This window comes from Sinocyclocheilus grahami, unplaced genomic scaffold (assembly GCF_001515645.1).
Source record: "Sinocyclocheilus grahami isolate Dianchi unplaced genomic scaffold, SAMN03320097.WGS_v1.1 scaffold345.1, whole genome shotgun sequence".
In the NCBI taxonomy this organism is placed as follows: domain Eukaryota; kingdom Metazoa; phylum Chordata; class Actinopteri; order Cypriniformes; family Cyprinidae; genus Sinocyclocheilus; species Sinocyclocheilus grahami.
Window position 1 is genome coordinate 81215 of NW_015505524.1, and position 23981 is coordinate 105195.

Sequence of the window (23981 nt, forward strand, 5' to 3'; positions counted from 1 at the left end):
GTACGTTTGTTTGGTAAATGAGGCCCAGTGTGTTTACTGGTGCTGGCATATAAAGATGAGCAAAATTACAGACTTCAAGTTAATGAGATGACTGAACAACTAGTCAACAAATTGATCTAAGTTGACTAAGACCTGTATAACTGGACCGGTTTTGGGTTCATTGGACCTCAATGCCTTTTAGAAAGTGTTTATGAATAGTTATTTCCTTCACATGGCAGCACAACCACATGGAATAAAACTCTAGCTCCTTTGAACATATTTAGCTGTTGCTGAATTTCAACAAAGACTATAGGCCTATATATGAAGACAGTTCACTCATATTACTATGAATTGGAGAAAGTGAAACAATATGGTGGAATAAGTCCGCCTTTTAAATTAAAAAAAAAGAGCCAACTGTCAACTGATAAAGTCATTGCGTCACCACAGCTGCCGTTCAAAGCTCTGGATGCCAGAGAAACAGTCAGTGTGTCACAACAAGTGTGGACTGCACATGCACATTGACTTAACCAACTTGAAATAAAAAAAATTTAACAATATTTGAGCATAAGAAACAATATTTATTGGAAAGTTCATGTCAGATGTTATTGTTAGTTTGAAATATGTTATTTAAATGTGATTTCATTATTTCCCCACAAGTAGATAGAAAATATTTTTGCAAAAATGGCTGCCTGTAGGTGTTGCAAATATGGCCACAAAGTGAACTGACTTTCCTTAAAAGTGATGTTTTCAAAATTGATTTAAAAAAAAATTATTGTATTTCATGAACATCACTTTCCTTTTAGACCAGTACTAATGCACTTGTATCCATCTTTGAAAGAAAAACAATGTAGATAAATAAAATAGAGGCACCCTCACCTTTCTACTAGAAGTTGCAGCTGTGTTGTGCAGCTCTTGATTTTGTTTTGTGCCTCAACGTTCAGCATATCGCCAGTATTGAGTCCATTAATCTCCACGACGATGTCACCAGGCTGAAGACAGGCTGTCTCTGCCTTACTGCCAGCATTCACCTTTTTGCAAAAAAACCAACAACAACATTCAACCAATCAGAACTCAGCCAAGTACAATAACTGTTCATACTAAACTGTAGAGTCAAAGTCTGTGGCCCAATAAGAAGAAAACAATTAAATTGGGGTCAATAGAGGTATTCTGAAATATATATATATATATATATATACACATACACATTTTCTTTTATTTATTTATTTATTTATTTATTTATTTATTTATTTATTTATTTATTTATTTATTTATTTATTTATTTATTTATTTATTTATTTATTTATTTATTTATTTATTTATTTATTTATTTATTTATTTATTTATTTATTTTTTTTTTTATTTTTTTGCTGAAACTACTTCAAGATAAGATTTGGTTTTCTGCAATGTATTGACCATTGTTTTGCCAATTCTGCTCATTTTGTACCTTCTTAGTGTAGATAAGATTGGTTTGATTTTTAGTAATGTTTTCATTGCGTATATTTATTCAATTTGTATTTTTATTTGTTTTACAGTGTGCAAATTTAATTGGCAAAAAATATGACTCTTTCTAAATAGGTTTTCTGAACACTTTCTCGTCTGTCATTTGGTTGAAAAGTCCCGCCCCAAACTCACACCATTGGTTGAGTCAATGTTGCTGAGTCAAACAGAGCAATGTTTCAATAACACCACAGACTTTTAACTTTTACACCATCAACCAACCAATGGCTTACTTATAGTAGTGTTAAAGTTGGCAGAAATCTTAAAAACAACAAGACAAGTGTTGCTGTTAGTTGAGCAAAGCTTAGAATCCCCTCAAGACTCAATAGTTAATAAGGTCACAACCTCATTAGTAGGAGAAGAGGAAAGCAACACCTCAGCTCGACCCAAAACACACAAACAGCCCGGCACAGAGAGGCCCTGCAGAATGCCAGTCAACTGTTGTTGTTGTTGATGTTAGCTTAAAGCAGAGGGGCAGAGGTGCCATGTCTGAGGACCTGCTCGAGTGCCAATTAACTGTTGCTACAGAGACACACAATGGAGCGTGTCTCATGTAATCAGAGTATGCCTCACTTCATGCGGAGCGTGACCATGCTTCCCCTCTGTGTGTGACGGCAGAGAAGACCCGAGAGACAGAGGAACGTGTACCCTCATACTTCACTCCAGAATTAGAATTATGCAGTTACTCTCAGTGGCGTCAAGTATTTTTATAGGAATATCTATGTAGTTTTCGGGAGACAGTTTCTGAGTTTTGTCTCACGCAACAGTGTCAAATCATGTACGTGAAAAGCTTGAGGAGTCATGGAGAGTCAGAAAGGCTGAGTTCAGACAAAGGCAATAAAAAGAGGGAGCATAAGATTTGTGCCCATGCCAAACTCCTGCTACTACACTTTGACCTGTCTCTCCATGAGACCCTTTGGAGCCCTCTTAAAAAAACACCCCGTGCTGTTCTATTCTGTGTTTCTTACAACCCCTCTCAATACCAAAGGTCTCCTGCACCGCATGGACACTGTTAAGCTCTCATTTTCTTCACATATTGGCTGTTGAGGGCACAAGCCTAGAGGACCTAGACAGTGAAGTCCTTAAAGGGCAGTTCACACATAAATGAAAATTGCAAGCCCATCTGAGCTTTCATTTACCATATTTGATGTACTGAATGTATGTGCACTGATTATATGTGATGTTCATATGTGAATAAATGTAATCTGTTTATCAGATAAAGCAATTGGATCTCTTCAGAAGACCTGGATTCTTTTACAATGTCTTTATGAACTTTTTGAAGCATAAAAGTTTTGGCTGCATGGGATTTCAATGGAGGGACAGTAATCTCTCAGCTTTCATTAAGATAATCTTCAATTGTGTATCAAAAATAAATGAAAGTCTTACAGGTTTGGAACAACATGAGGGTGAGTAAATGATGATTCTCATTTTCTGGTGAACTATCCCTAATAATATATTGCATTTGAAACAGTATGGTTATGGGAAACAATAAGAATAATGAATACCATAAATATTAAAGTCTGTTCTAAAGTGGTTTAGGTTTAAATTCAATGGAATTCTGGATTATAATGCAGACGTGACCAGGATCTGAAAGGGAAGGTTCAATTAGATGCCTTTAATTAGAAACACTGTGGTGTGTTTCTGGATCACAACATGGAACTTGTTTTCATGAAATGAAAACTTTTTTTTTTTACTTGAGAGGAACGGTTTTGGATCAATTTGAAAATTGTCCCAAAGCCCATGAAAAACAAAAATAAATGGGTTCCAGCCTAGGTGGCAGAAGTACAACAGATTCTGAACTTCTCAGATGAAAAACAGTCTTTCACGAATGCCTGAGTGTTGAAAGATTGAACTCAAAATAGCCAACCGATTAACCTGTTCTGAGAGACCAGATTCACGTTAAATAAGTGTGAACCCAACATATTTGTTTGTTTGTTTATAGTTTAAGGCCATTCCAGCAACCACACCTATATTCATGGCGAGAAAAAGAAGAAAGATCTAGACTTTAAGAGTTTTTTTTCTTTATCTTTGATAAAAATTCTAAAACTAAAACTGGTTACACTTCATTAAAAATCTTTTCATAGGATTCAACTGAAAAGATAAGAGTCCTAATATAGTTCAAGACGTCACAGTACATCAAAATATGCTCTGGTGGGACTCTGGCAAGAGGGGCATAAAGAAGGATCTTCACCCAATAACAAAAATGCATGGGTAATTCTGTAGTGGCCTTTTCGACAGCGAGCATTGTCCCAGCGATATATGGTCCCAGCAATTTACAAAATGAACATGTGTTTCCACCAAGCACAGGATTGAATTTGTAAATTTGTAAAGTGTATTGGGGTGTATGACTGAAAACTTTCTCGCATGTTTAAAAATGGTTGGCAATAATCAATTGGATGCGTTTGAGAATTTGTTTCTTGTTAGATCTATGATTATGTTTGGGTTTTTTTGTTATTCCAAGGGGAACCCAATGATTCATGCTGTGCACACTCTTGCATAAGTTCAGCATATTTTCTATTATTCTAAAAAGAGAATGGAGAATACTTGGAAGGAAAATGTAAAAAAAAAAAAAAACAATAGCTTGACCATCTGCAATGCAATACAATAACCAGAAACTTCCTCTTTAATTATACGGGTCTTGTTTGGTTAAAGTAGTCAAGGAGATAGAGGGCAAAACAGGTAGACAACATGATTAATGCGAAAAGAAAGACATTAAGCGTTTAGGTATGAGGCATCATTGCTTTAATCACTGATGCAAAAAACAAAACAAGGGGATGAAGCATGTTCTAGATTGGTTAACAGAGATGAAAATTACCTTGGAAACTGTTATGGCCTTCTTGAAGTCTCGCCCTCCAGAAATTCTGAATCCCCAGGGTGATGGGCCAATCAGGTTCACTGTAAACGGCATCATGTGACTACAGGCTGCTGCCCAATGCTCTCAGTGCTGTGGGAGGAAAAAAAGGAGTGTGAGAAGAGGGGAAAAAAAGATGGAAAACCCACAGATGGAGAGAGCGTTGGTCAAGTTTAATTTGACATCAAGCTGAAATGCCACAGATGCGTATCATAGTTTCCATATCTCAGAGCCACTGGCTGCTGTTGAAAGGTAAACTGCTTTCACCTCTTCTTCAGAACACATTTCATCCTATTCCACATGACTGCAGCACAAATCTACCGACACACTGTAACAACCAGGAATCATAGAGAGGTGCCACATGACTGACAATCCTGGAGTGTGTTTTTAAAGATGTAGCACCCATAAGGACAGCGAGAAACCACTTTAGATTCAATTTGAGTTTCTTAAACAAAACAACACCAGCTTAATATTTTCATCAATATTAAATTATCAAAATTTGTGAAAGAAATGGTTAAAAGGATTATATTTTTGAACAAAGGTGCCATCATTGTGATCAAAAACTCAAGACAGTTGCAAAATGTAAAAAAATGGCTATTAAAATTCTGACAACAACTAAGCTACTTAATCTTAAGGTGGCCAAATAAAAGTGAATTAAATCATTACAACATTCACAATGCTGATACTTTAATAGCAACAAAAAACACTCCCTGAGATAAGGGAACGAGCGTTGCATTACACGCTTATGGGAACCTCCTGTTTACTCTGATACTGAAGCCTTGTTCATGTTCGAGTAGCTGCACGAACCAATGGCACTTTAACCGACCAAAAAGGGTGGAACTGACTGCTGTATAAGTCGGCTCTGAGTGATCTTCAGTGAAGAAGATCATCTTGATGGACTCTGAAGAAGTCGAAGCAAGAAGCTCAGCCTGCTGCTTGCTGCCGTGAGAAGAAGCCCCGGCAGCGGAAGCCTTCCCCTGCGACCATTAGGTGACTACAAGAGCAAATTTCCAGCGACATTGTTGCAAATGTCACGCCACGAGTGTGGCTCAAGGGAAAACCTGCATGACGCAGATGGGCATGGAGTGCTCTCACTGAAAAAGCATGAGTCTCACCCTTCTTCACTTGCGGATCACCTTTTTCCATGAAGGCGGTCCTCCCTGGCCTGCTCCAAGTGTTTCAGGCTTAACATCTCCGCACATGGAAGGCGACCTTGTCAGCATCCCTGACCAGATTTAGCCAAAGGTGGCGCTCCAGCACCACTAAGTTGATTGCCTGCACAGTGGCCTTAGTAGTGCCCAGAGCCAAGTCAGTCGCTGTGCACAGCTCTTTGAAGGCATCAGAACTCTGGCCGGACTTGTCCATGGTGCGTAGATGTTTGTCCTGGTTGTTAAGGGGAGCTCGGAAATTGAATCCGCCTCATCCTCAATTTGTGCTGGCCTGGGACTTATCTATATTGCCCCGGCATATGCCTGAACAGGCTTACAGTGTCCTATAGAAGTGAGGGCCCACTCCACCAGGAGAATGGCCTCCTCCTGGGCTTGGTCCAGTGGGATTTCTATCGGTGATATCTGTGCAGCCGCCAGCTGGTCATCGCCATCTAACTTCACCAGGTATAACTTAGACATCCCTGCCATGCAGGCACGGATTTTGTCCGCCTAAGTTTACTTAATCCCCTCTACGCAATGGGAGAGACCTTTCAAAAGGGAACACCCAGCCCTAATGTAGATCTTAGTAATCTTGAACATTCATCTAATGATGAGCTCTTTGGAGCCATGATGGTTCACTGTACCCACTTCAAATACACTGAATATTATTGAGACCATGGTAGACGGTGGTGCAAACATTTATTACTAGCATATGTGCAGTTGAGAAATGCTACAACAGCGCAGGCTCCTGACAGTAATGGGAGTGTACCGGCACCCGTGTAGAAGACCCTAGAGCTTACTGAGATATCTGCTCCATTCAAGAACCAAGCAGAACCACAGCCAAGACCACCACAGGATTTAGTAGTCAGACATTGCATTTCGCTTTTAAAACAAGCTTTGAGTCCAGAATAAAGACGTTTTATAGTTCAAGCCCCTGACAGGTTCACACTTAATTTCACGTTAAAAGACTACAGGTAATCCCAGCCACCAAGTCCCCAATCATTTCCTTTGCTCACTCTACTGTTACTGTAAATAAATAAAAAAAAGCTTTAAAAATTAAAAAAGTCTGTCTACCTGTGACACTAATGTTCCTTAAATATACTTAAAGAAAATTGTGTTAGAAATTAGCCATTTACCAGAAATAGCTCCAAAAAAAATTTAATGATTTGAATTCACACACCCTTATGTCATTCCAAACATGCATGACTTTCTTCCATGGAACATAAAAGGATAAATTATGTGCACAGCTAAGACTGTGCTGGTCACTCTTTAACATGTAATTACAATAAATGGAGACTGAACATTTTATGCATCAAAAAGGATGCAAAAGCCCCATAAGTTTAATAAAAGAGATCCACATGACTTGCGTATTATGTTCCAAGCCTTCTGAAATCATACTATATAGCTTACTTAGCTTATAGCATTGTGGATAAAGTCAATATTTTGATGACTTCAGAAGGCTTTTTGAAGCTGAAAAGCTCCAGTCACCATTCATTGTAATAGGATATATGTTTTAATCCATGTGGGTGCAAATGTGGCTTAAATTATGACAGAATTTTGGTGTGCTGTCCCTTTAAAGATACTGAAGACACCAGTGAAGCATTGGCTTGCAGCAGCCTTGTACAAGATCTCACCAAGGTAATGATGAACTACTTACCTGACAGCTAAAACATGTCTGGACTTTCTGATGGAAAGCTTCAAAAATGAACACTATTTGCTGTCAGGATCAAGTGACGTATGGAAACTGGCTTTGATGTCAGTCAGCACATGATCTGTGATGTTTTATAGCTACTGTAAATATCTCAGATTGGAAATACTCTGTAAAACTACTGTTCTCGGGTGTGGACAGTTTGTTTTCCCTCCGATACTGAAATGAGGTTTACAGTCTTTATCTCTCCCCTGTCTGTCTGCTTGCTTACCCTGATTTAACCTTTGATAGTTTCAATATTCTTATGCAACAATGAAAAAAATAAAGACACCGTTTACATCTAATCAAAAGAATCCAGTCCATCAAGGGCCGGTCCATCATACTCTTAAATTATCAGAACTATTTCCAGTCATACACTACACAAACTTACCACAAAAGTCCTTTGGGGAAAAACGGATGTCGCTGCATTCTTGGAGAGTTTGGTCCGAGGGAATGCAAATCTACCCCATTATTAGCTCTCCAGGCAATTAGCAGCCTTAACGATGCCTCTGTTCGGGAGGATCTCTCTTAATTACTGTGGGCTCTAGAGACTCTGGCTGCTCTACGCTGTTGTTGAGTTTTTATGTAATCACAGAGGAGGCGGCAGCCACATTTCCCTCCCCTCAGAACCTCAATTAATCCAACATGTTAGTGAGGATTCCTGGCTGCTTTCACCAGTATCAGCTGAACAGAACAGAACGTTACTAGATTCACACAGAATCACTGCACGTTTTTGCTCTGATTGTAGAGGAGAAATTCAGCTGAATGGATTTGAATATGGTAATTAAGCAGTAAGAAATGGGAGTCGACTCGATGCCGTTAAGTGCCTTGCTCCATTTATAGAAACGTTACTTGATAAAACCAAATCCATTAGGTGCCATCCTGCTGCAACACATGGCCTCTGACATGCATAGTGAATCATCATAGCCATTACGGTTATGCGTTTTAGGACAGTTTGAACACTGTATTGATTAATCGGATTCCAGAACAAAAACTATTGATTTCAGTCATGTGTTAAATGAAGCTAACAACACTACACTATTGGTATTTTCTATAACTATTCAATAAATGATCAAAGAAGAAATTAGTCATTTAAAAAAAAAGAAATTAATACTTTTTTTCAGAAAGCATGTATTAATTTGAATAAAAGTGACAAAGACATTTCTAATGTTACAAAGGATTTCTATTTTAAATAAATTTCCACAAACAAATTAGGCAGCACAACCATTTTTAACACTGATATAATAATACTGTGAACTGTATATATATATATATATATATATATATATATATATATATATATATATATATATATATACACTGTGTATATACTAAAAATTAATAATGTATATAATAGAAATATTTCTTGATCAGCAAATCAGCATATTAGAATAATTGGTAACAATTTACAATAAGGTTCCATTAGTTATTGTATTAACTAACATGAACAAACAATGAAGAATACATTTATTACAATATTTGTTCATCTTTGTTAATGTTAGTTAATGAAAATACAGTTGCTCATTGTTAGTTCATGTTAATTCAAAGTGCATTAACTAATGTTAACAAGCACAACATTTGATTTTAATAATGCATTAGTAAATCTTGAAATTAACATTAAGATTAATAAATGCTGTAGAAGTATTGTTCATGCTTAGTTTATGTTAAGGGTCATATGATGCGATTTCAATTTTTCCTTTCTCTTTGGAGTGTTACAAGCTCTTGGTGCATAAAGAAAATCTGTAAAGTTGCAAAGACTAAAGTCTCAAATCCAAAGAGATATTCTTTATAAAAGTTAAGAGTCAGCCACACCTACCTAAAACGGCTCGTTCTAACACGCCCCCACATGTCTACATCACGATGTGGGAAGATTTGCATAATGCCGCCCAAATGTTCACGCATACCGCGTAACTTTTATTCTCGCTGTAGTATTGTTGACCCTGCAGCCATGTCTTGAAGGCGCTGTGTGCTTCGTTGTGAAAGCGAAACTACTTTGTTTGGTCTTCCAAAAGAGGATGATATCCTCTTCATCATGCCTAGAGCTGATCTGTGCTGGTCGCTGAGGGAATACATCAGCTTTCACCGTGGACAAAGCGGAGTCCAGCCCGGGGTCCGTCACATGTGGTTCCTGCCTATTCGTCGCATCTGCCGGGCACGCCGTTCTCGACCCCGCCGTCTCAGCTCACTCTATCCCGGCCTCAGCGCACGCTAAGCAGGGGCTTCGGCTCACGCTAGCCCGGCCTCAGCTCACTCACGCTTGAGGTATTCGGCCAATCACAACGCACTGGATAGCTGGCCAAATCACAGCACACCTCGCTTTTTCAGACCGATGAGCTTTGTAAAAATCGACACGCTTCAAAAAGGCGGGGCATAGAGGAGAAACAATAATGTACAGTATGTGGAAAATAATGTGTTTTTTTTTTACTTTAAACCGCATAAACATTTCATTACACCAAATACACAAAATAATGTTATTTTTAGCAGCATCATATGACCCCTTTAACTAAAATAGTTAACTAATGTTAACTAATGAATCGTATTGTAAAGTGTTAGCGAATAATTTCTGAAGGATCATGTGACACTGAAGACTGGAGTAATGATGCTGAAAATTCAGCTTTGCATCACAGGAATAAATTACATTTTAAAATATATCTGCAAGCAGCGATACGGGGCCAAGCCCGTGAAGAGGCTGTAGTGCAGTGCAGAACAAAAATAGCAGAAACAATGTATAAAAAAACCAGACAACTTTTGCACCAATTCTGGCCACAGTACCTCTTGCAGTCTGGACATGTGCGACATTAGATTCGAACCCACGACTAGGCCTGTCACGATAACAACTTTTTTTGTGCGATATATTGCCCCAGAAATTGTGATAAGCAATATTATTGTCATTTTAAAGACCATTTTATGCCACTGAATATATATTCATAATGTAATAGCATAATAATACAAGAAGGCCTTCACACACTTCCAAATGACAATAAACTTTTAATTTTTAAGAATATTTAGATAATGGAAATTAAGTATCAAAATATTAGATACCTAAAAAAAAAAAAACTTGAATAAATAGTAAATAAACATTTTCTAACAAAAAGTGCAAAGCAACAAGTAGAAAAAAAAGAAAAATGCACAAAGAACTTGTATGGCGGTTTTTTCATCTACAGATTTTTCCCTGACCTTCTTTTCTCTGTAAATTAAGGGTGCGCACTATTGCTGAAAAACACAATCACTACTTAGCAGTCAGATGTCCATATGCACAAAGGCACAGATCCCTAAACAAGGCCATATCTGCAGATGAAACTTATTTTGTAGAATAATTTTTTTTATTTGAACTAGCACCTCATGACTACACGTTATGTACGAGAAGCTGCAAAAGACACAGGTGCAAGTGGAATGTAAAAAACACAATGACATTCATTTTTAAGGGAAAATAATGGGCGATATATTGCGTCACCAAAAATTATTGAGGTCATGTACATATATTGCGCGATAAGTCGATATATTGATTATTGCAACAGGCCTACCCACGACCTGAAAGGTTCAGGGCCAATGGCTTAGCAGAATGTGTCACTCAGTTGACGCACATTCAACAAGCTGCCGAATAGAGCTTTCAGTGTGAGAATGAGAACACAAAAACATTATTTAGCATGTTAACAAGATTAGCATGCTAAGCTAACTTAATGCATGCTAAGCTAACTTAATGCTAATGTAGCTAATGGTTAACCTGACAGCTCAAGGGTACCAAGTTTCATGTCGATTGATCAAAGTTTGGCCAAGATACAGACTCTGAACCAATTTCTGGTCGACCGTGTCAAGTTCACAACTTTTTCTACCTTTTTTTTACCACTACACTCTAAAAAATAAAGGTGCTTCACGAGGCCATAGAAGAACCTTTTTGTCTAAATGGTTCCATAAAGAACCTTTAACATCTGAAGAACCTTTCTGTTTCACAAAAGGTTCTTTGTGGCGAAAGAAGGTTCTTCCGATTATAAAAAGGTAAGAAAGAGATGGTTCTTTAAAGAACCTTTGACTGAATGGTTCTTTGTGGAAACAAAAATGGTTCTTCTATGGCATCGCTTGAAGAACCGTTTGAAGCAGCTTTATTTTTAAGAGTGTAGGTCATGAAATTCTGTTCAGTCATTTCTATGCGGCTCGGTCCAAAGATCGTATCTGCCAATGTTTGTAAGAATTGGACAAATTTTGTAAGAGGAGTAGCGAAAACACAACATACTGTACTTTTCAAAATGGGCACTACTGTAATGGGTGGAGTCTTAATGTAAGCTATTGAATGTGTTCAGTATGAAGAGATGAATCAGATGAACTAAATGTCATTTTTCTACAGCAAAGGGTTCAAATGTTATAACCGCTTGAAAAGTGAATTTTTTAACTGGTGGTGGTGCTATAGAGAGCTCCTAGAGACCCCAAAGTTGGTCAGATCACTATTCACGACCATCACTACAAGTGTGCCAAATTTTATTATTTTCCTGTTCCCTTCATAGGACTGCCATAGACTCCCATTTTGTTCTTTCAAAAACATTTAAATTAAATCTTACAGATCACAAACTAATGAACTGTAGTGCATTTCTGAACTGACCAAAAAAAAAAAAACATTAATATAGTATAGAGTCAGGGCTTAATTTGTGCCGGAACAAGCCGGATCCTGATCCGGCACCTCCGAATGTGTGCTAAATCTGATCCGGCACCTCATTTGACAGATCCCCTGCTCACGCACCAATGAAAGACGTTTGTGTTGATTAATCGCGCTGTGTTGATAGCGTGCATATATTTCATGAAAAAAAAACTTCTATTATGAGCAGGCTTGCCTAGCATCTACATTTGAAACGACAAACTTGAGCGCGCAAAGAGATGCGACGTAGCTGCTCTCACAAACCCGAATGCACGGATCCAATACTGATACACATGCGTTTTCTTTCTCAGATGTTTACATTTAAGACGAAACCGACTGTGCTTATGAGGATAATCGCCAGGACGACCATTTTGACAATTTTTTGTGTGTATTTGGCCACGTAAGCGCAACAAGCTGTGAATAATAACTCAATTTGGTACTCGTGAGGCGGTACGATATGCGCGCTATGGATGTGACTGTGAGCACATAGGAAACCCCCTTTGGAGCACGCGAGTATCGAATGGCTTAAACTTAAAAAGATGTGCAAATGATACAGTTTTGTGACGATGCAACAATGACTCGATTAGGCAAGTGACAATTCTGTTGACTGTCCCGAAACAAGAGCAAAAGTCTTGTATCGCAGTAGTGCAGACCAGATGCGCTGCTGTGAAGCCGCTTTGAGAGTGAGAGAAGACTCGGTACAGCTGAATCACTCACGCTGTTTTCAAATGACTGATTTAATCTGATAGTATGTGTGGATTTATTTACTCATCTAACCTACATGTCCTACTGAATATGTTTGCAGGAATTTCCCTCATTATAAACTCGAAAGCAGATTAAACATGATTCTATTATACAGAGATTTAAGGGAAAAAATCCATGACTTTTCTAAAACTTTTCCAGGCCTGGAAATGGCCGTTTTAAAATTTCATAACTTTTCAATTTTTTTCATGACCGTAAGAAGATGCACGCTGTTAATCATGTAAGCTGGTCCTCCATTGCGCAAATGCTCCGTTACCTCTCCCTCCTCTAATCATGCCGGATCCGTCACCCCACTTTGTTCCGGGACCTCGCAATTTACAAATTAAGCACAGTATAGAGTCCTCTATAGAGTCATAATATAAGTCACCTTTAGTTATAAAGCAATTTATACAATAGAGATTGCTTCAAAGCAGCTTCACAGTATTTGCCAAATGACAGTGTTGCCAAATGGTTCTGTTGTCGTTCTGTTGTCCATACGTCATCCTCCCAGAGCTGCTTCCCTTTACAACAGTGAGCGCAAGCTACATTAAAGTGATTATTACGTTTTGAATATGGATATTTTTCTTACAAAAACGCATCGATTCGCTACAGAAGGCCTTTGTTCACCCCCCGGAGCCATGTGAGACATTTTGTTTTTGGATGGGCACTTTTTATTTAACTTGTTTTGGACTGATGCATGCAACACCCGCTGAGTGCCATGAAACAGCTTGAAAGATCAAAAACTATTTTTAATATAACGCTGACTGGATTCGTCTGAAAGTAGAAAGTCATATACACCTAGGATGACTTGAGGGTAAGTAATTTATGGGCTAATTTTCATTTTTGGGTGAACTAACCCTTTAACATATTCATTAACTCATAATCACATCTGTAAAGGTCACATATTTGGTCTGCATTTGTTGTGTAGACTTCTAATATTTACACATCTTTACAAACCATTTATTAATCATTTGTTCATGTTTTTGCACTACCAAATCTATTATTTATTAACATTTACTAATCATTTAGTACCTTTAGGGGCTGCTGTAACAACGTTTGCCTCACTTAATATACTACTGTATATCATTAAATATTCCTTGAATTATACATCAAAAATAAATTTTTCAGGAAAATACTTGTTTATCTAAACAATGTAATAAACAGATTGAATGTTGTTCTAGCAGTTGTTCCGCTGATCTATATAATGATCTATAGATCAGTGAGTGGTTCCCGATCCTGGTCCTGGAGGGTCACCCAACACTCCATGTTTTTGATGTCTCTCTCCCACACACATCTGAGGTCTTAGCAAAGCCACTGGAAGGCAAGCCTGCAACCTTAAGCCAAAAAAGCCTGACGGCTAATGCTAACACTGTAGCTTTGGCAATAAGCGGAGGAGACCAGAGGCCGTTTTGTTTGAATGGATGTCAATAGAAGAGAGGCTTCACTACGCTGCATAAACAGCTTTTGTGAGGAAATTTAATTAATCGAAAACCTGTTCGCTAATCTTCAGCATGTTTTACACTAAACAATTCTTTCGCTGGGAACTAGGTTTTACCTTGAAAAAATATATAATTTTTTAAGAGAAGGCAGAGTAGGGAATGTCAGGTGAATGAACAGGTAGGACTCATTTATGGCATTATTACCAGCAAATGCGTAATAATGCGACCCTCTCATCTCCCAAAAATCTCATCTCCGTGCCACAACAGCTTGAGTCGGTCTACACTGGATGCGAAAAAGCGGCCATTGCAAATCATTTGAACTTTGTGTCAGTACTAGTGTTCATTTCGTTAACGAAGACTATGACGAAAAATGTTCGTTGACGATCTTTTTTCCCATGACTAAGATGAGACAACAATAAGGTCAATAAACGATAACTAAAACTATATCAACATGCAATTTCGTTGACGAAATAAGACGAGACTAAAATGTATTCAAAAAGATAAAAACTTTACCAAAAACCTCTTTTTATTTTCATCAAAAAAAGGAGACAAAATGTTATTGCAGACTGCTCTACGCGCCTCTATTACATGAGCTTTCATGAGTGCGGTTGCCAGATATAAAGAGTTCTAATCCCCGAATCAGAGCTTCGCTGTTAAATTCATACATTTTCTGCCCGGTGTGTTTTGCTTATTTTAAGCAATCTGGCAAACATGCGCGCACGCGCTTGCTCCTAATTGCGGAAGAGCCGCCGCAGATGATCTGAAAAACAAACAAGCTGGAGTTTAGCGATCTAAATGAAAGCATCATTCAGCCGGTCAGTGTTCTGTCATGAGATCTCACTATATTGTTTGCGATTGTGATCGCAGAATAAATACACTTACTCAATCGTTGTTGTTTTAATAGAGAAATAGAAATTATGGAATTAGTGGAATTTCACTGTTATAATATTTTTCGTTTGTTTTAGCTGTTTTCATAATGTAGACAGAGAGATTGCATAAGTCTTTGGAGTTGATTTATATAATAAAAAGCTTATAATAAATCAGTACACTAGATGAGGTAAAATACATCATGTAGCCTATGTGTCCACATTCTATTGATGTGTGCTTACTGGAGAAAGTGCAATACCTGAAATGCAAAAGTAAATTTCTCAAATAACAACAATCATTACGATTATAACTTTGAGAAAATAAAATATTTTTATCAGTTTAACCATTATACAGAATGACGAAAATGTGACTAATATTTCACTGACTAAAAATCCTGACTAAAATGCTCATACATTTCATTGAATAAACAAAAACAGGACAAGTTTGTCTAAATAGTCTTACTCAAATGTACATTTTAGTTATCATAAGACTAAATAAAAAATGGCTGCCAAAATTAATACTGCTGTACAGTTAATTAATAATCATCTTATTGCTAAAATGTAAAGTTTTCTAAAACTAGACTAAAATGTTGAGACTTTTAGTCGACTAAAACTTTACTAAAACTAAATAGGATAATGTTGACTAAATATGATAAAAACTAACAAGGACATTTCAGCCCAGGACTAAGACTAAGACTAAAATGAAAATAGCTGACGAAATTAACACTAGTCAGTACGTCATAAATAGAACAAGGCAACAGTTTACTGTTGGGATTTGTCGTGTCGCGCCACATCCAGTGTAGACAGCATCACTGATTATAATGGGTTCTATAGTATATTTTGTCAAGTTGTGCTATGCCGCTCGCGTCCAGTGTAGACACGGTGTAAGACTTATTTAAATAGTGCGTGGGAAAGAGAGACCGATCGGTTATCCATATAGAGAAGCCACTTGATGTAGCCAAGTGTAAACACACCATGTCCTGATTGACTGATGATCACGTGTTAATGCCAAGCGTAAACGCAGCCTTAGAGTTTTACTAATGAACTGATGAGTTGAATCTGGTGTGTTTGATTAGAGAGTCATCTAAAATGTGCAGTGATGGGGTTCTCCAGGACTAGGATTGGGAAATACTGACTTTTAGTAATCAAACAGACCCCCGTACACTTCTGACCCCTTAATCAACCTGTAAACTTACTCATACCACCAAACCTATCACTAACCTTACTCGTTTCCCACGTCAATAGCAGCAAAGGTGCTGTACACTAACAAAAGCTGTTAATCATTGTATAACATCTGTCGATTTGTAGATTTTCAAGAAGTGCATGATCATGTGAATTTAAAGCTTAATGGCATTTGTAAGCACTTTAATTTACATGAAATAATGATCTGTTAATCACTAGGTAATACTTAAGTTTATTAGTAAACATTACCAAACACATTATTCTCATGTCTAGCTATTTGATTATATTAACTAAATGATCTGTTAAGCATTACATAATTAAATGTTAATAATTTATTAATGAAAGTTATTATAAAGTGTCACCCAGTTATTTTAATTTCTTAACAGGAGAGGATTTTATCATTTGACTAATCCACAACAAACAATCAAGAGTTTGGACCTGGTTTTGAACCTTTTTCAGTGAATTTTTTTTCATAATTAAGGGAAGGAAAGGCAGGGAGGGTAGCTCTGCAAGATAAAAATAGACGTTGTTCGGCTGACTGGGAAAGTGAAAGTATTTGTATCTCAAAAATAAAAGGCAGGTTTAGGGGGTCTATGTCCCCTCCATGTCCATATTGACATTTGTTGGCGTTCGCCAAAAGAACATTAGCTTGAATTCCTTTTCCTTCAGCAAGAGGAAACTTAAGGAGATGTGAGAACAGAAAACTGGCAAACCGGTGAACCGATTATACGCATTTAAATACATAGTAACTTATGCAATGCTAACTGCATAGTAACACTGGATAAGCTGATCCTCTTGCTGTTCCTTTTCCTTCAGCAAGAGGAAACTTAAGGAGATGTGAGAACAGAAAACTGGAAACCGGTGAACCGATTATACGCATTTAAATACATAGTAACTTATGCAATGCTAACTGCATAGTAACACTGGATAAGCTGATCCTCTTGCTGTTCTTATTAACAAAGTGAAAGGAAACCGTGTCTGCTTGGCGCAAATGTTTCCAAACAACACGCCTGACCTGCAGCTATTAGATTTTTGTTTCTGTCAGCATCAGTCCATGACAGCTCACAGGTTAGGGCTGATAGGGACTAATATTACGGTTTCAAACTGGCCAACTTAGCCAATCTGAATGGAATGGGTGGTGTTGATGTGAATGAGTCACGCCATTAGAAAAGTGGTGTTTCAGTGATACACTGAAATAAATTCTAGACTGAATATGGAATTTAAAATGAAAACTGAAACTAGAGCTGCATGTGTAACGATTCACTGGAACATGGAGCGAGGAGACGAGGAGTAAACTACAAGAAAACAGACTTTAATAACTAAACCAATGGGGATACAGACTGGAACATGGAATGACGTTAGACAGCGGATGCTAGAAACAGGGAGACACAGGACTTAAGTAATCGGGAGGCAAACGAGATCATTAATAACACACAGCTGATGCATATAGAACTAAATCAACATAATCAGGACAGGAAGAGGAAACTAACCAAATATGGGCATGGAGAAACTAGGACAAGGAAGGCACATGGGGAGCAAAATACACATAAGACAGAAACAGAGTCTGACAGCATGATTCTAAATAAATTTGAGTATTATGATTTTTTTCCTCAGTTCAAAACTAACGATTCTGAAGAAAACATTTAGTCATTTAGACAAAACCTGAACACTAGTCTAAGCAAAATGCAATTTACGAAAATTTCTAAAAAATGTGATGCAGTTAATGCAAAAAGTCAATAAAAATATGTAGATATGTACGGAAATATGTAAACAAAGTTCACATTTATATGAAAATATTTAGCTTTCACCTTTTTAAGGTAGTATGTCAGACCTACTTCAAGAATATTAGTAACATAATGGTGAGGACTAGACATTTCCTCAAAATGAACGTCTCTACAAAGTCAAAGTTTCTGTTATCAGATCTGTTTCTGCTTATATTTTCAACCCATTTTGTCTTTCATAGTACAGTTTAATGGCATTTTGACTTAAATTGCAATGGTTGTAATTTTAGTGCATCCCGAATCAAAATCAGCCCAACAATCAACCAATGCCTCTAGGTCTGTATTGTGAGATAGGCCTACATCATGAGGAAAATGACCTTTTACACTCACATGCCCAAAATATTCTGAGCAGGAATTGGCCAGGGCTGAGAGACTGTCAAAAAACATTTGCGTAGTTACAGCAGTTTCACGTCCAAGTGAGTGGATGTTGGTGTCTGTGAAAGAGAGAATGCATAAAGCTGCCTTTTTTGTATGGTACATTGGCACTCAGTTTAAACTTGAGAAGGTCAGAGGATTTCTGAGAAAAGGCTAAAGAGCCAGTGAAGTCTGACAAGCCAAACATAAGATTTTAGCACCCATCACTACAAAGTTAGTTTGAGGATAGTGAAACGGTACAAGCTTACAAAACCCATCAAGAAGTCATTTCACACTGACTTTTTTTCATTTTTTATATAAAAAAATAAAGTCTATTTAAGTACTAATAATATGTTTTAACATCTTGCATTATAAATTTCACATCCAGATTAAGGCTGCCGAAGTTATACAGGATGGAGGAATCTAAGAAATCCTAATACTAAACTGAATCAGTTAATTGATTTGAATCCAACTGTGTACTGAATAAAACAATCATTCAAATTTGAATCAAATTGTGTACTGAATCATTTCAAGTTTTGCAAAATTGCTTGAATCGAATCCCAGTGAACCATGAATCAAACCATCTCAAGTAAAATGTTTTTGTATTGCACCTTTCACAATACACATTGTTACAAAGCAACTTTACAGGAAAATCACAATGTTTGTGTTTATATTTAATATTTTCATGGCTTACAGTTGCAGATTAGAGCTGGGCAATAATACAGTTTACATTTTGTGACAATATAATCAAGCACTTGAGATTTGCTATATATGTATATGTACACAAGTACACACATACATACAGTGGGGAAAATATTTATTTGATCCACTGCCGATTTTGTAAGTTTGCCCACTTACAAAGAAATGAAGGGTCTGTAATTTTTATGGTAGGTTTATTTTAACGAATAGTTACATAATATCAACCACAAAATCCAGAAAAAACACATTATATAAAGGCTAGAAATTGATTTGCATTTCAGTGAGTGAAGTAAGTATTTGATCCCCTATCAACCAGCAAGAATTCTGGCTCCCACAGATTGGTTATGTGCCCATGTGGAACACAGATTAGTCCTGCCACTTTAAGAAGTTACTCCTAATGTCAGCTCGTTAGGTGTATAAGACACCTGTCCACACAATCTGTATCTTTCATTCCAACCTCTCCCACCACCATGGGCAAGACCAAAGAGCAACTTTACAGGAAAATCACAATGTTTGTGTTTATATTTAATATTTTCATGGCTTACAGTTGCAGATTAGAGCTGGGCAATAATACAGTTTACATTTTGTGACAATATAATCAAGCACTTGAGATTTGCTATATATGTATATGTACACAAGTACACACGTACACACATACATACAGTGGGGAAAATATTTATTTGATCCACTGCCGATTTTGTAAGTTTGCCCACTTACAAAGAAATGAAGGGTCTGTAATTTTTATGGTAGGTTTATTTTAACGAATAGTTACATAATATCAACCACAAAATCCAGAAAAAACACATTATATAAAGGCTAGAAATTGATTTGCATTTCAGTGAGTGAAGTAAGTATTTGATCCCCTATCAACCAGCAAGAATTCTGGCTCCCACAGATTGGTTATGTGCCCATGTGGAACACAGATTAGTCCTGCCACTTTAAGAAGTTACTCCTAATGTCAGCTCGTTAGGTGTATAAGACACCTGTCCACACAATCTGTATCTTTCATTCCAACCTCTCCCACCACCATGGGCAAGACCAAAGAGCTGTCAAAGGACGTCAGAGACAAGATTGTAGATCTGCACAAGGCTTGAATGGGCTACAAGACCATCAGCAAGAAGCTTGGTGAGAAGGAGACAACTGTTGGTGCGATTATTCGGAAATGGAAGAAATACAAATCAACCATCAAACGGCCTTGGTCTGGAGCTCCAGGCAAGATCTTGCCTCATGGGGTAAGGATGATCATGAGAAAGGTGAGGGATAAGCCCAGAACTAAACGGGAGGAGCTTGTTAATGATCTTAATGCAGTTTGGACCACAGTCACCAAGCAAAACATTGGTAACACACTACGCCGCAATGGACTGAAATCCTGCAGTGCCCACAATGTCCCACTGCTGAAGGCGGCACATGTACAGGCCCGTTTAAAGTTTGCCAAAGAACATCTAAATGATTCAGAAAAGGCTTGGGAGAAAGTGCTGTGATCAGATGAGACCAAAATTGAGCTCTTTGGCATTAACTCGACTTGCCATGTTTGGAGGGAGAGAAATGCTGACTATGACCCCAAGAACACCATCTCTACAGTCAAGCACGGAGGTGGAAACATTATGCTTTGGGGCTGTTTTTCCTGCTAAAGGTACAGGATGACTTCTCCAAATTGAGGGGCAAATGGACGGAGCCATGTACTGTAAAATCTTGGACGAGAACCTCCTTCCCTCAGCCAGAACACTGAAGATGGGTCATGGATGGGTCTTCCAGCATGGCAATGACCCAAAACATACCACCAAAGCAACAAAGGAGTGGCTCAAAAAGCAACACATTACGATCATGGAGTGGCCGAGCCAGTCTCCAGACCTCAATCCTATAGAAAATCTGTGGAGGGAGCTGAAACATCGAGTTGCCAAACGACAGCCAAGAAACCTTCAGGATTTAGAGAGGATCTGTAAAGAGGAGTGGATCCCTCCTGAGATGTGTGCAAACCTGGTGACCAACTACAAGAAGCGTCTTACCTCTGTGCTTGCCAACAAGGGTTTCTGCACCAAGGACTAAGTCATGTTTTGCTTGGGGATCAAATACTTATTTCACTCACTGAAATGCAAATCCCTTTCTAACCTTTATACAATGTGTTTTTTCTGGATTTTTTGGTTGGTATTCTGTCTCTATACATTAAAATAAACCTACCATAAAAATTACATACCCTTAATTTCTTTGTAAGTGTTTTTTGTTTATTTTTGTTAATTTCAACAAATGAAATATATTTTCTTTCTTTTTGTATTTTTATATAAATTAATGGTTAAATGCCAATTTTATAATGGTTTTAACCAAAAAATAAAATAAATCATTTTAAAACAACATAAAAAGAAATAACACTTCCTAAAAAAATTCATTATTTTATTTGTTTACCTGCATGTCATGTGACCATTAACCAATGTCAGAGAACCGTGAACATGCAAATGTGATACTTAATTATTTAATCTTTATTTTAAAATCTCAGTAAATATATTAGGTGAAACATGTTCAGATGAAAAAAAAATGTGGGAATGCCTTCATTACATGCAAGAAAGAAAAAATGAGAAATGTGTGCATTTTAATGTGTTTGAAAGGCAAATGCCTTCCAAAAACATTGAAATAGATGGTTAAATAACCTACTGAGTGATAATTCAGATAAACATTAATGTGTTCATCAATAGTTGATGCAACGTTGAAACACTTGAAATGATTTTTGTAAATCCAGTGGATCCGTCTATGTGCAGATATATTAGGCATCCGCTGATAGACGCGGCTTTCAAATGCTCCTGTGTGCTTCTGTGTGAGCGCATGGTGAAGAGCGTGAAGCGATGATCATTGTAGCCAATCACAGTCATATCTGTTGAACACAATGGCTGTCCAATCAGTGGTGTTTAAGAATCCGCTCAACAGCGATCAAATTTTAGCGGGAAATGGACGTTTTTTAAATTACAGTACCAACTGGTATCATGGTCCGTAATTTTGACAACACTAATATATATATATAATTTTTTATTTTTTTTGCATTGCATTGCATTACTGAGAACCAGATGCAAAATGCCGCTCATTTTGCATAACTGTCACGAAAATAATGCCATAATGCATAATCTTTATTATGCAAATTATTTACTTTTTTTTTCCCCCTCTACATTTTGGGATGAAATACGACTCTAACATGTTCTTGATCATTTCTGAAAGATTCATCCATCTGGACAATATGTAAAGTAGCTTATCAAGCTTTTTAATTCTTTCCAAATCTAGCACTAATCGGTCTTTTAAGATGCTACTCTGTAATGCTTACAGAAAGCCCATTCTGCTTCCTTCAGAGTAAAAACTGAGTGACCAGACAGTAAGGTCAGCCAGGAAGCTCTCTGACTGAAATAGCATGCAAATGAGGATATTGAAACTGAAATGAACCCTAGATATTCACTGCAAGCATCACATCCAGTGCTTTGAGAAATGTCAGGACGTCTGGTTGTGCAGTAATTACTGCTCCTGCAACCACTCAAACTTCTCCATGGCATATAGAAATCAGAAAGCATTCCAGGTTCAAACTGAAGGATTGTCTCCCGTTTTGCAAAAAGTGTTTCTCACCTCATGTTATTATCAAAAAGCTTTCTAAAAATCAAAACACAGTATGAGCATCCTGTTTAAACAAGCAGGTTAAGTTAGTGTTGAATTTAGCCAAGGCAAATGTTGTGTATTGTGTGCATATTTACCCTGAGGTGAGTCTCTGGAATTTAGTCAAGAAAATTGTAAAAGCTTTAATAAAGTTGAATAATTATATATCATATCATGGGCTAAAATGTTGTTCTCCAAGAGTAATGGGAATTGCAGTATTCAGATCTGTGGGAAAGTTATTATATCGGAAGCAATTATATAACAGTTCTGAATGAAGCAAATGTATTTAGTGGGTGTTTGTGTGCCTGTGCAAGGCTATATTCCCAAACTTTGCCATCATTTGACAGGCATTGTTTTGGATTGCATCTAAACAAAACTGGTGGAAGATGTGAATGAAGATTTCTACATAACATGATCAAAACTACAGATGTGGCTGGAATATTAGCATACTGTAAACTCACTCACACACACACACACACTTCAACATCATCCAACAGCTCTAAAATAGCCAGGATTTTTCCACAGCTCAGTCTTCCTGAAAGACAGAGGAATCAGATATGATGCACACACATTAATTTCACCCATGTTCACACTTGACTCTAACTTTTATAGCCGTTTGCATGAATTTTGGCTTTTTAATGAATTCCAACTGCTCTAAAAATAAATAAATAAACTCAAACCATCTCAGTAAGTGGACAGTTTCTTATTCTAGTATAAAAAAGTGAATGGATTTTTATCATTGTAGGATGGTTGTGTCCACACACTGCTAAGACACATTTATATGAAAACACCATGTAAAAGTTAATTTTGCATCTGATGTCCCCTTTAAGGAATTTAAGAAATATTATTTCTTTTTTTTATTATTATTACAGACTATAGCCCGACCGATATGGGTTTTTTTGGGGACCGATGACGACACCGATATTAGGGAGTAAAAAAAGACAGATAACGATATATCGGCTGATATTCTAGTAGGCTATATTATAATTAAAAGTTTGGACACACTTCCCATTTGTGTGTCCAAACTTTTAACTGGTACTATATATAGAATACAGTATATAGCCTACATAAACACATATAAGGGCTGCACGATAAATCGCATGCGATATTTAACGCGCATCTTGTCAGAAAGCCGATTCTGTAATCAGCGGTAAATCTCCATCACCTGCGGGCTTTCACATTGAGCAGCATTAACTAGCCGTTGTTCACTGACGAGCTGCGCAAAAAATCGCGCGAAAATGAATGTGGATTTGCGCAGCTCGTCAGTGAACAATGGCTCTGTGTAGTTAATGCTGCTCAATGTGAAAGCCCGCAGGTAATAGAGATTTACCGCTGATTACAGAACCGGCTTTACTGATAAGATGCGCGTTAAATATCGCATGCGATTTATTGTGCAGCCCTAATACATAGATATACAGTGGTGTGAAAAAGTATCCTGATTTCTTATTTTTTTGCATGTTTGTCACACTTTAATGTTTCAGATCATCAAACAAATGTAAATATTAG

General features: G+C 37.4%; 1 protein-coding gene across 1 annotated transcript in view; it reads right to left on the reverse strand.

The window, feature by feature from the left end:
• Positions 1-23981, reverse strand: part of LOC107548241 (PDZ and LIM domain protein 2-like) — an 80785-nt gene that overhangs the window by 42690 nt on the left and 14114 nt on the right. Inside the window, exons 2-3 of the mRNA XM_016228874.1 lie at positions 4292-4420; positions 856-1007 (exon numbers count right to left, since the gene is read on the reverse strand). Coding sequence (XP_016084360.1) covers positions 856-1007; positions 4292-4387 — 248 coding nt within the window. The 5' untranslated portion in view covers positions 4388-4420. The remainder of the gene's footprint in view (positions 1-855; positions 1008-4291; positions 4421-23981) is intronic.